Genomic DNA, 13,380 nt, shown 5'->3' with positions numbered 1-13,380 from the left:
TAACGCTCTTATATGGAATTAACTGTACACCTGTACTCAAACAAGCTGCAACACTACAACTGGGTGTAACCAGTACTCATTAAAAAGCACTGTTATCTCCTGTACCAGGGTGTTTTTGTTCAAAACCAGAGGCTCTTAATACAGTCGAAAATTGGTCACACTAGAACTGGAACAGACTCAGTCATTAAATAATGTTCTATGTAAAACATTAGACTTTGCTCAGAATTGTTTCAGTTTGAAGAACAAATTATGAAATGAATGGACCAATGTAAGTTAGCCTAGGAAATATTTTAGACCAGCAGCACCGGGGCTTAATTCCAGTTTGGATAAACAGCACTGAACCTTATTGAACAGCATGAAACCTCTTGTTTGCAACCATATTTCACAGTGTGACCCTTCTACGAGAGACTTCATTTTTCATCTGCGCACACATGGTTTGCCGTTAAGTGTAAATAAAGAAAGGTGGGACCAGGGCCGACTTTAGCACTGGTGGCGCCAGGGCCGGACTGCATGCTATGCTGCAAAAACTGCCCTGTAACAAAAACGGCCCCCAGGGGCCCAAAACCGGCCCCCACCCGTGCGGCGCACCGGGGGATTGCCCGGTGCCCGCTACGGCCAGTCCGGCCCTGGGTTGCGCCTGGTGGAGCAAACCCTTTTGGCACCCCTACACCCCAGGACCGCCTCCTCAGATTCTCTCACTACCACCTGCAAAAGTGGCCCTCATCTCTCCAATCATAAGATATTGTTAAACAGAGCACCCCCCTTGAGGTCACAGAGCCCCCTCCACAGGTCAGCGCCCAGTGCGGCCGCACCAGTCGCACTGCCCTAAAGCCAGCCCTGGGTGGGACGGTGCTTGCAGGATTGACCGAAACTGCACACACTGCAGGAATTATATTCAGAGGTTCAACCAGTCAATGAATGGAACCAGTGCTCACTCTATTCTAATAAGCTCTATCGATAACAGCATTAATTAGAAATGTATTGCACGTGTTAACATCACGATATTTTAGTTTAGGAACAGAGTTAAAATGTATATTCATTTTATACTGCTTTAAGGATGTTCATCGTTAAACTGTTGGGGAGGTTTTTAACAATGAAAAATAATGTATTACCACATTCTGAATGAGGTCACACAACACAGCACAGTGTGATATTCTGAATGGGGTCATGTGACGCAGTGCAGTGTGATATTCTGAATGGGGTGATGTGACGCAGTACAGCTTGTGGTTTTCTGAATGGGGTCATGTGACGCAGCTCAGTGTGATATTCTGAATGGGGTCATGTGACGCAGTACAGCTTGTGGTTTTCTGAATGGGGTCATGTGACGCAGCGCAGTGTGATATTCTGAATGGGGTCATGTGACGCAGTGCAGTGTGATATTCTGAATGGGGTCAAGTGACGCAGTGCAGTTGGTGGTTTTCTGAATGGGCTCATGTGATGCAGCGCAGTGTGATATTCTGAATGGGGTCATGTGACGCAGCGCAGTGTGATATTCTGAATGGGGTTATGTGACGCAGTACAGCTTGTGGTTTTCTGAATGGGGTCATGTGACGCAGTACAGCTTGTGGTTTTCTGAATGGGGTCATGTGACGCAAAGCAGTGTGATATTCTGAATGGGGTCATGTGACGCCGCGCAGTGTGATATTCTGAATGGGGTCATGTGACGCAGCGCAGTGTGATATTCTGAATGGGGTCATGTGACGCAGCGCAGTGTGATATTCTGAATGGGATCATTTGACGTAGCGCAGTGTGATATTCTGAATGGGGTCATGTGATGCAGCGCAGTGTGATATTCTGAATGGGGTCACGCGACGCAGCTCAGTGTGACATTCTGAATGGGGTCATGTGATGCAGCGCAGTGTGATATTCTGAATGGGGTCATGTGACGCAGCGCAGTGTGACATTCTGAATGGGGTTATGTGACGCAGCGTAGTGTGATATTCTGAATGGGGTCATGTGACGCAGCGCAGTGTGATATTCTGAATGGGGTCATGTGACGCAGCGCAGTGTGATATTCTGAATGGGTTCATGTGACGCAGCGCAGTGTGAAATTCTGAATGGGGTCATGTGACGCAGCGCAGTGTGATATTCTGAATGGGGTCATGTGACGCAGTACAGCTTGTGGTTTTCTGAATGGGGTCATGTGACGCAGCGCAGTGTGATATTCTGAATGGGGTCATGTGACGCAGCACAGTGTGATATTCTGAATGGGGTCATGTGACGCAGCGCAGTGTGATATTCTGAATGGGGTCATGTGACGCAGCGCAGTGTGACATTCTGAATGGGGTCATGTGACGCAGCGCAGTGTGATATTCTGAATGGGATCATTTGACGTAGCGCAGTGTGATATTCTGAATGGGGTCATGTGACGCAGCGCAGTGTGATATTCTGAATGGGGTCATGTGACGCAGCGCAGTGGGATATTCTGAATGGGGTCATGTGACGCAGCGCAGTGTGACATTCTGAATGGGGTCATGTGACGCAGCGCAGTGTGACATTCTGAATGGGGTCATGTGACGCAGCGAAGTGTGATATTCTGAATGGGGTCACGCAACGCAGCTCAGTGTGACATTCTGAATGGGGTCATGTGATACAGCACAGTGTGATATTCTGAATGGGGTCATGTGACGCAGCGCAGTGTGACATTCTGAATGGGGTCATGTGACGCAGCGTAGTGTGATATTCTGAATGGGGTCATGTGACGCAGCGCAGTGTGATATTCTGAATGGGGTCATGTGACGCAGTGCAGTGTGATATTCTGAACGGGGTCATGTGACGCAGCGCAGTGTGATATTCTGAATGGGGTCATGTGACGCAGTACAGCTTGTGGTTTTCTGAATGGGGTCATGTGACGCAGCGCAGTGTGATTTTCTGAATGGGGTCATGTGACGCAGCACAGTGTGATATTCTGAATGGGGTCATGTGACGCAGCGCAGTGTGATATTCTGAATGGGGTCATGTGATGCAGCGCAGTGTGACATTCTGAATGAGGTCATGTGACGCAGCGCAGTGTGATATTCTGAATGGGATCATTTGACGTAGCGCAGTGTGATATTCTGAATGGGGTCATGTGACGCAGTACAGCTTGTGGTTTTCTGAATGGGGTCATGTGACGCAGCGCAGTGTGATATTCTGAATGGGGTCATGTGACGCAGCGCAGTGTGACATTCTGAATGGGGTCATGTGACGCAGCGAAGTGTGATATTCTGAATGGGGTCACGCAACGCAGCACAGTGTGATATTCTGAATGGGGTCATGTGACGCAGCGCAGTGTGACATTCTGAATGGGGTCATGTGACGCAGCGTAGTGTGATATTCTGAATGGGGTCATCTGACGCAGCGCAGTGTGATATTCTGAATGGGGTCATGTGACGCAGCACAGTGTGATATTCTGAATGGGGTCATGTGACGCAGCGCAGTGTGATATTCTGAATGGGTTCATGTGACGCAGCGCAGTGTGAAATTCTGAATGGGGTCATGTGACGCAGCGCAGTGTGATATTCTGAATGGGGTCATGTGACACAGTACAGCTTGTGGTTTTCTGAATGGGGTCATGTGACGCAGTACAGCTTGTGGTTTTCTGAATGGGGTCATGTGACGCAGCGCAGTGTGATATTCTGAATGGGGTCATGTGACGCAGCACAGTGTGATATTCTGAATGGGGTCATGTGACGCAGCGCAGTGTGATATTCTAAATGGGGTCATGTGACGCAGCGCAGTGTGACATTCTGAATGGGGTCATGTGACGCAGCGCAGTGTGATATTCTGAATCTGATCATTTGACATAGCGCAGTGTGATATTCTGAATGGGGTCATGTGACGCAGCGCAGTGTGATATTCTGAATGGGGTCATGTGACGCAGCGCAGTGTGATATTCTGAATGGGGTCATGTGACGCAGCGCAGTGTGACATTCTGAATGGGGTCATGTGACGCAGCGCAGTGTGACATTCTGAATGGGGTCATGTGACGCAGCGCAGTGTGATATTCTGAATGGGGTCACGCAACGCAGCTCAGTGTGACATTCTGAATGGGGTCATGTGATACAGCACAGTGTGATATTCTGAATGGGGTTATGTGACGCAGCGCAGTGTGACATTCTGAATGGGGTCATGTGACGCAGCGTAGTGTGATATGCTGAATGGAGTCATGTGACGCAGCGCAGTGTGATATTCTGAATGGGGTCATGTGACGCAGCGCAGTGTGATATTCTGAATGGGGTCATGTGACGCAGTGCAGAGTGATATTCTGAATGGGTCATGTGACGCAGCGCAGTGTGATATTCTGAATGGGGTCATGTGACGCAGTGCAGTGTGATATTCTGAATGGGGTCATGTGACGCAGTACAGCTTGTGGTTTTCTGAATGGGGTCATGTGACGCAGTACAGCTTGTGGTTTAATGAATGGGGTCATGTAACGCAGCGCAGTGTGATATTCTGAATGGGGTCATGTGACGCAGTACAGCTTGTGGTTTTCTGAATGGGGTCATGTGACGCAGCGCAGTGTGATATTCTGAATGGGTTCATGTGACGCAGCGCAGTGTGATATTCTGAATGGGGTCATGTGACGCAGCGCAGTGTGACATTCTGAATGGGGTCATGTGACGCAGCGCAGTGTGACATTCTGAATGGGGTCATGTGACGCAGCGAAGTGTGATATTCTGAATGGGGTCACGCAACGCAGCTCAGTGTGACATTCTGAATGGGTTCATGTGATACAGCACAGTGTGATATTCTGAAAGGGGTCATGTGACGCAGCGCAGTGTGACATTCTGAATGGGGTCATGTGACGCAGCGAAGTGTGATATTCTGAATGGGGTCACGCAACGCAGCTCAGTGTGACATTCTGAATGGGGTCATGTGATACAGCACAGTGTGATATTCTGAAAGGGGTCATGTGACGCAGCGCAGTGTGACATTCTGAATGGGGTCATGTGACGCAGCGTAGTGTGATATTCTGAATGGGGTCATGTGACGCAGCGCAGTGTGATATTCTGAATGGGGTCATGTGACGCAGCGCAGTGTGATATTCTGAATGGGGTCATGTGACGCAGCGCAGTGTGATATTCTGAATGGGGTCATGTGACGCAGTACAGCTTGTGGTTTTCTGAATGGGGTCATGTGACGCAGTACAGCTTGTGGTTTTCTGAATGGGGTCATGTGACGCAGCGCAGTGTGATATTCTGAATGGGTTCATGTGACGCAGCGCAGTGTGATATTCTGAATGGGGTCATGTGATGCAGCGCAGTGTGACATTCTGAATGGGGTCATGTGATGCAGCGCAGTGTGACATTTTGAATGGGGTCATGTGACGCAGCGAAGTGTGATATTCTGAATGGGGTCACGCAACGCAGCTCAGTGTGACATTCTGAATGGGGTCATGTGATACAGCACAGTGTGATATTCTGAATGGGTACATGTGACGCAGCGCAGTATGACATTCTGCATGGGGTCATGTGACGCAGCGTAGTGTGATATTCTGAATGGGGTCATGTGACGCAGCGCAGTGTGATATTCTGAATGGGGTCATGTGACGCAGCGCAGTGTGATATTCTGAATGGGGTCATGTGACGCAGCGCAGTGTGATATTCTGAATGGGGTCATGTGACGCAGTACAGCTTGTGGTTTTCTGAATGGGGTCATGTGACGCAGCGCAGTGTGATTTTCTGAATGGGGTCATGTGACGCAGCACAGTGTGATATTCTGAATGGGGTCTTGTGACGCAGCGCAGTGTGATATTCTGAATGGGGTCATGTGACGCAGCGCAGTGTGACATTCTGAATGGGGTCATGTGACGCAGCGCAGTGTGATATTTTGAATGGGATCATTTGACGTAGCGCAGTGTGATATTCTGAATGGGGTCATTTGACGCAGTACAGCTTGTGGTTTTCTGAATGGGGTCATGTGACGCAGCGCAGTGTGATATTCTGAATGGGGTCATGTGACGCAGCGCAGTGTGACATTCTGAATGGGGTCATGTGACGCAGCGAAGTATGATATTCTGAATGGGGTCACGCAACGCAGCTCAGTGTGACATTCTGAATGGGGTCATGTGATACAGCACAGTGTGATATTCTGAATGGGGTCATGTGACGCAGCGCAGTGTGACATTCTGAATGGGGTCATGTGACGCAGCGTAGTGTGATATTCTGAATGGGGTCATCTGACGCAGCGCAATGTGATATTCTGAATGGGGTCATGTGACGCAGCACAGTGTGATATTCTGAATGGGGTCATGTGACGCAGCGCAGTGTGATATTCTGAATGGGTTCATGTGACGCAGCGCAGTGTGAAATTCTGAATGGGGTCATGTGACGCAGCGCAGTGTGATATTCTGAATGGGGTTATGTGACACAGTACAGCTTGTGGTTTTCTGAATGGGGTCATGTGACGCAGTACAGCTTGTGGTTTTCTGAATGGGGTCATGTGACGCAGCGCAGTGTGATATTCTGAATGGGGTCATGTGACGCAGCACAGTGTGATATTCTGAATGGGGTCATGTGACGCAGCGCAGTGTGATATTCTGAATGGGGTCATGTGACGCAGCGCAGTGTGACATTCTGAATGGGGTCATGTGACGCAGCGCAGTGTGATATTCTGAATGGGATCATTTGACGTAGCGCAGTGTGATATTCTGAATGGGGTCATGTGACGCAGCGCAGTGTGATATTCTGAATGTGGTCACGCAACGCAGCTCAGTGTGACATTCTGAATGGGGTCATGTGATACAGCACAGTGTGATATTCTGAATGGGGTCATGTGACGCAGCGCAGTGTGACATTCTGAATGGGGTCATGTGACGCAGCGTAGTGTGATATTCTGAATGGAGTCATGTGACGCAGCGCAGTGTGATATTCTGAATGGGGTCATGTGACGCAGCGCAGTGTGATATTCTGAATGGGGTCATGTGACGCAGCGCAGTGTGATATTCTGAATGGGGTCATGTGACGCAGTGCAGAGTGATATTCTGAATGGGTCATGTGACGCAGCGCAGTGTGATATTCTGAATGGGGTCATGTGACGCAGTGCAGTGTGATATTCTGAATGGGGTCATGTGACGCAGTACAGCTTGTGGTTTTCTGAATGGGGTCATGTGACGCAGTACAGCTTGTGGTTTAATGAATGGGGTCATGTGACGCAGCGCAGTGTGATATTCTGAATGGGGTCATGTGACGCAGTACAGCTTGTGGTTTTCTGAATGGGGACATGTGACGCAGCGCAGTGTGATATTCTGAATGGGTTCATGTGACGCAGCGCAGTGTGATATTCTGAATGGGGTCATGTGACGCAGCGCAGTGTGACATTCTGAATGGGGTCATGTGACGCAGCGCAGTGTGACATTCTGAATGGGGTCATGTGACGCAGCGAAGTGTGATATTCTGAATGGGGTCATGTGATACAGAACAGTGTGATATTCTGAATGGGGTCATGTGACGCAGCGCAGTGTGACATTCTGAATGGGGTCATGTGACGCAGCGTAGTGTGATATTCTGAATGGGGTCATGTGACGCAGCGCAGTGTGATATTCTGAATGGGGTCATGTGACGCAGCGCAGTGTGATATTCTGAATGGGGTCATGTGACGCAGCGCAGTGTGATATTCTGAATGGGGTCATGTGACGCAGTACAGCTTGTGGTTTTCTGAATGGGGTCATGTGATGCAGCGCAGTGTGATTTTCTGAATGGGGTCCTGTGACGCAGCGCAGTGTGATATTCTGAATGGGGTCATGTGACGCAGCGCAGTGTGATATTCTGAATGGGGTCATGTGACGCAGCGCAGTGTGACATTCTGAATGGGGTCATGTGACGCAGCGCAGTGTGATATTCTGAATGGGGTCATGTGACGCAGCGCAGTGTGATATTCTGAACGGGATCATTTGACGTAGCGCTGTGTGATATTCTGAATGGGGTCATGTGACGCAGCGCAGTGTGATATTCTGTATGGGGTCATGTGACGCAGCACAGTGTAATATTCTGAATGGGGTCATGTGACGCAGCGCAGTGTGACATTCTGAATGGGGTCATGTGACGCAGCGCAGTGTGACATTCTGAATGGGGTCATGTGACGCAGCGCAGTGTGATATTCTGAATGGGGTCACGCAACGCAGCTCAGTGTGACATTCTGAATGGGGTCATGTGATACAGCACAGTGTGATATTCTGAATGGGGTCATGTGACGCAGCGCAGTGTGACATTCTGAATGGGGTCATGTGACGCAGCGTAGTGTGATATTCTGAATGGAGTCATGTGACGCAGAGCAGTGTGACATTCTGAATGGGGTCATGTGACGCAGCGCAGTGTGATATTCTGAATGGGGTCACGCAACGCAGCTCAGTGTGACATTCTGAATGGGGTCATGTGATACAGCACAGTGTGATATTCTGAATGGGGTCATGTGATGCAGCGCAGTGTGACATTCTGAATGGGGTCATGTGACGCAGCGCAGTGTGATATTCTGACTGGGGTCATGTGACGCAGCGCAGTGTGATATTCTGACTGGGGTCATGTGACGCAGGGCAGCTTGTGGTTTTCTGGATGGGGTCACATATGCACAGTCTGTAATATTCTGAGTAGGTTCACATGATGCAGTACAATAGGTTAATTTATGCCGCCCTGGTGGAGATATTTCAGGTGGGGTCAGCTGGCAGGGCCCACTGTGTGATATTCTGAATTGTCACATGGCCCAGCACCATCTGAGGCATTGTAAATGGGGCAACATAAGACAGCACGGAGACCATGACATGTTGAACGGGGTCACAGGACAGCACAGTCTGTACTACAGGATATTCTTAAAAAGTGTCAAACGGCAGAGCAGAGAATGTGACATCCTGAGTAGGGTCACCTGACACTGAGCAGGATCACGTGACACAGAGCAGTCTGTGCCATTCTTAGAGAGGTCCCAGGACACAGAATAGACTGACATTCTGAATGGGCGAATCTATCGTATTCTTTATATCATGTCGGGCTGTCAGTATGCACGGGGGTCAGTCTATACTGGACCTGCCTGTACATTGCGTCGGGCTCTCAGAACAAAATGGTCTGCCGTTAGCTGAACTCGTCTGTATATTTTGTTGGGTTGTCAGAATACAGGCGGTCAGTGTGAATTACCTCTCTCTGTTGATCACGCATGTTCTCCACTTACATGCAACACCTCACACTCCACATGAATGTAGCACCTCTGTCTTGTATTTACCAGCGGTGCCTCACCTTCAGGAGGTCCCATGCTGGTTCCTTGGATCTCTTCTCTAGATCTGTTATCAGGGAATTGATAGAGGTGATTTGATTGGACAATTTGGAGATATTTGTTTTTTCTACCACGGTAATTCTCTCCTCCAACTCCTCGAGCCTCCTGTACAGCGACTGCTCTTTATCTCTCAGGAGCTGGTGCAGCTTTTCAATCTCAGACGCTATTTTCCGCTTCTCAGCTCTCACCTTGTTCTGCCAGAATGAAAGAAATGGTGATTAACCTCTGGGAGCTTTCAATGAGCACCGCCATCTTTATAGTGCCGGCTGGCGAGGCGGGGTGTGGTTGGGGGTGTTGGCACTAGGCTTGATACCATATTTAGGAGCAAAGGTTATGCTAAACTAAGAGCAAGCAAGAACTGAGGGGCATATTATCACGGACGGCGTTAAAATTATCGCCGGTTTAGCGGCAGAAAGGGCTTTATAATATGCCACAGAGAATTCCCATAAAAGCCCATGTTGACACCAGAACATGGACTTCTATTGGAATTCTCTACGGCATATTATCAAGCCCATTATCGCCGCTTCCGCTTTAGTGGCAGTTTTCTGCCGCTAAAAGGAACCAGTCAGCAGGAGAGACGGAAATACGGAAAAAAGTACAAACCTCACAGGGGCTGGAGATTAGACCCGCCAAAGGCAGTTTACCTGCCTGACTGCACACAGTCATCCCCTGCTGTACCAGGCACCTCCCACCAACACATCCACCACCACTGAGCTGTGCACTGTCCACCCACACAACCCCTGTGGAAAGTCCCCCACACAGCACACACATTTATATGTGCTCTGGATACAGCCCCTCGCTGAGCTGTGCACTGTCCACCCACGCAGCCCGTCACTGAGAGGTGAACTGCTCACCCACCAACCCCTAAGCTGTGCATTGCCCACTCACACTGACCCCCAGAGCTGTGTGCTGCACACAGCCACCTCTCTGTACACTACCAATCCACCTCCCAACACTGACCCCAGCACTATCTCCTCACACAGACCTCCAGGCAATCCCCACAGTGAGCTGTGCACTGGCCACCCAATCAGAGCTCGAATGAGCTGTGCGCCGCCCACCCACACATACCCCCACTGGGGTGTGTATTGCCTGCCCGCACAGACCCCAAACACCACCTGCTGCATTGAGGTGTGCATGGCCCACAGACAGCTCACCTCTGATCTCTGTACATTCCTCCCACACCACCTCCCACCGAGCTGTGCTCTGCTCAAGCCCTCCAATCCCCAGTTAATCTGCCCACGGAGGTGTGCACTGCTCACCCACAAAGAGCAGGATTGGGCAGTGCACTGTCCACACACCAATCCCTCCACTGAGTTGTGCTGTGCCCACCCACAGCCCTAATTAGCAGCACATTCCACCACACAGCCGTCCAATGAGGTACACACTGCCCACCCACACCGACCTGACTGAGCTGTGTACTGCCCACCCACACAGACCCCCACTGTGCTGTACACTGTCCACCCAAGTCTACACCTCACCAAGTACCGTGGAACTGACTGATCATATCTGTGATAGTATGAAGGAACTACATAAAACGAATGACAGCTTTAACTTTGATGGAGGGGGCATCTAGTCTTGGTAGAAAAGCATTTTTGGGGGTGGGAGGAAGGTATTGGAAATAGTTCTGACGGTCCTCCTGCCTTAAGTATTTCCAGGCAGGCTCACTGCCTTGTCCTTTTATTACTTAACAAAAAATGCAAATCTTCTATCAACCGAATCACCCAAGATAGAGAGCCCCCCACTTCCCTTCCCACGCAAGATAATCAAGAAAGGAGATGATTCAAATAAGGAATCTGATTATAGATCTCTTGAATCTGATGATAGTGACACGTTTCAGGAAGATACTAGAAGTAAATAGACTAATGATAACTGGTTTACAATCTCAGGATTAGGATGGACTTTAACGCCCAACCTTCGACCCTTCTTACCTGCGAAAAGACTGTGAGCGGAACTGCACAGGTGTATAAAACATCTTGCAGTGAAACCCATCTGCACATAATGGAGACATCCTTCAATCCGAATACAAAACCATTTGAGATTCAAACCAATCATAGAAACCTTGAGAGTGTCCCTAATTTAGTGTGAAAACAGTCGCCACTTGGTAGCCCAGTACGTCTTCTTCGTCACTTATATTCCTCGGTCCAAGAACACGCTTGCTGACGTGCTGTCACACAGATATCCAATCACCTTTGCTCAAGCAATCATTCAACCCCATCAAATAGCTGGTGCTGCACAAACATTTGTACAAGTGCGTCTCGCTCATTCTCAGTTAGATCCCAAGGTTCTTAAAAACGTAACAGAATCATTGACCAGATGTGTATTTCCAACACCAGCCTCTAATCCTTCCTTCCAAGGAACTTCAGAAGGGGTTTTGGGAGTGTGTAAGGACACAGCTGCAGCCTGCCACACAGGACCTACTGCCGCTCTCTTGTTGGTAGAGATCCTCCTGGTGGCCGTCCATGAATAAGGATGTCGCGCAGTATTTTCTGGCTTGCCAACATTTTCTCTCAAGGAAAATGAATGCATTCCAAACCCTTTATATCTAAGCCTGGACCTCCTGAACCATAGCACAGGGTGTCAGCTGCTTTTATCCTTACACCACCACCTGCAGGAGGATATCAATTTATTATGGTCCTCCTTGAGCCCTTTTCCAGTATAGCTCATCAGTCTCCTCTTAGCACCATACCATCTGCTTCCACCTTGGCCAAACATTTTCACACAGATTAGGATTAATTACATGAATTATGGGACTAAGACCATGGCTTGAAAAATCTGTCTGAAAAATGCAGAATTACAGAACTGCTCAGAACCAGTCACAGAACTAAGCTGTAGGAATATACGTCTGTCTGTCTGCAACTTGGAAAACTAACATCCAGTGACTAGAAGCCAGGGGCAACACAAAGTAATGACTGGGAGATTCTTTAGAATACTATGGTTGGAGTACCTACTGCCAAACCCTCTTGCATGGGGAAGATTTGGCCAGTCTGCCAGGAGGGGTGGCCTTGACCTCACTTCGAAGGAGTGACTTGACTAATTGCTCAGGAGAGGCTTTAGAGATGCCTTTGCAAGACAAAAGTGACAGCTTCACAAGGAGAGGGGATGCAAAGGATGCCAAACAACCTTAAATCACCACTGTGACACAAGACAAGGTCATTACCACCTTAGTACAGGTGAGGTCCGAGGTCCTGGAAATGTTTCCCAGGTGAAGGTGGCTTTGCCAAAACCTGAGGCCAGAGTGTCTTGGAATTCCCCAATGCACCAATTTTTCTGTGCCATCTAGCACCAATATGCATCTGAAGAACTTCAGAAGTTTTGGATATCCTCAGTTGTTAGGTATGAAAATGTTAGAAGTGTAAGATTGGCACCATCAGAAGGCAACTGCATCTGCACGGAGTGTTCACTGCGGCAACACACAGGATATGGGTAGTGTCTGCTTGGGTAGGAGTTTGCGATTGAGCCAGAGAAGAATCCCATCTCATGGCCACGATCCCCCCTGACCACAAGCACAACAACCCCATCACAATCTCATCTTGAATGGTGCTGGCACTGCTGCAGCTTACGTAAGGTTGTGGGCATCACCACCCTTATCATGAATTGTAACCTCCCTTCGACTGGGCAGGGGCAAAGACTGCAGCATCACTGCCCAGTAATCATGCATGTCGTCCAGCATCAGGAGAGGAACAGACTCCACTGAATAGAGATGTCTGCAGTCACTGCCGCCACAAAAGAACTTTGCATACTTTTCCACCCAGGACAGAGATGTACTGCAACATTTCATTCCAGATGTTAGGAAAGAGTGTGCAACTAGTTGGGGACTGAGTCAGAATATTCAAAGTGAGGTCCACCAAACGAATGACCCTAATCATAGCTCTGAGAATCTTCATGGCAGAGCCAGCTATCAATGTGATTTACTGCTTGTCAGACCTTATTGGGGGTACCACGGAGCAGGCATCGGGGTTTTGAGGTCTTTTGCCAATGATGACCCGTGGATATCCCTAATATGGCTCTACAAAGTGGGTCAAGTATAACCCCTTCACACTTGACACTCAGGGTAGCGAGGGCGAGCAGTCACAGGCCTTTCAGGAAGGTAGTGTAGGGGTGCTCAGGCACAGCACTCAAGAAGTAAACAATAAAAGAACC

The 13,380-nt window shown here is 49.1% G+C and overlaps 1 protein-coding gene across 1 annotated transcript in view; it reads right to left on the bottom strand.

Annotated features, from left to right (window-relative positions):
- The window catches only part of LOC146830285 (E3 ubiquitin-protein ligase TRIM39-like), a 199,185-nt gene that overhangs the window by 96,738 nt on the left and 89,067 nt on the right, over positions 1–13,380 (bottom strand). Inside the window, exon 4 of the mRNA XM_085604474.1 lies at positions 9,204–9,434. Coding sequence (XP_085460600.1) covers positions 9,204–9,434 — 231 coding nt within the window. The remainder of the gene's footprint in view (positions 1–9,203; positions 9,435–13,380) is intronic.

The sequence above is a fragment of the Triturus cristatus genome, chromosome 5_1 (assembly GCF_964204655.1).
Source record: "Triturus cristatus chromosome 5_1, aTriCri1.1, whole genome shotgun sequence".
NCBI lineage: Eukaryota > Metazoa > Chordata > Amphibia > Caudata > Salamandridae > Triturus > Triturus cristatus.
Note: the sequence above shows the minus strand (reverse complement) of the source record. Positions and strands in the feature narration are given on the sequence as shown.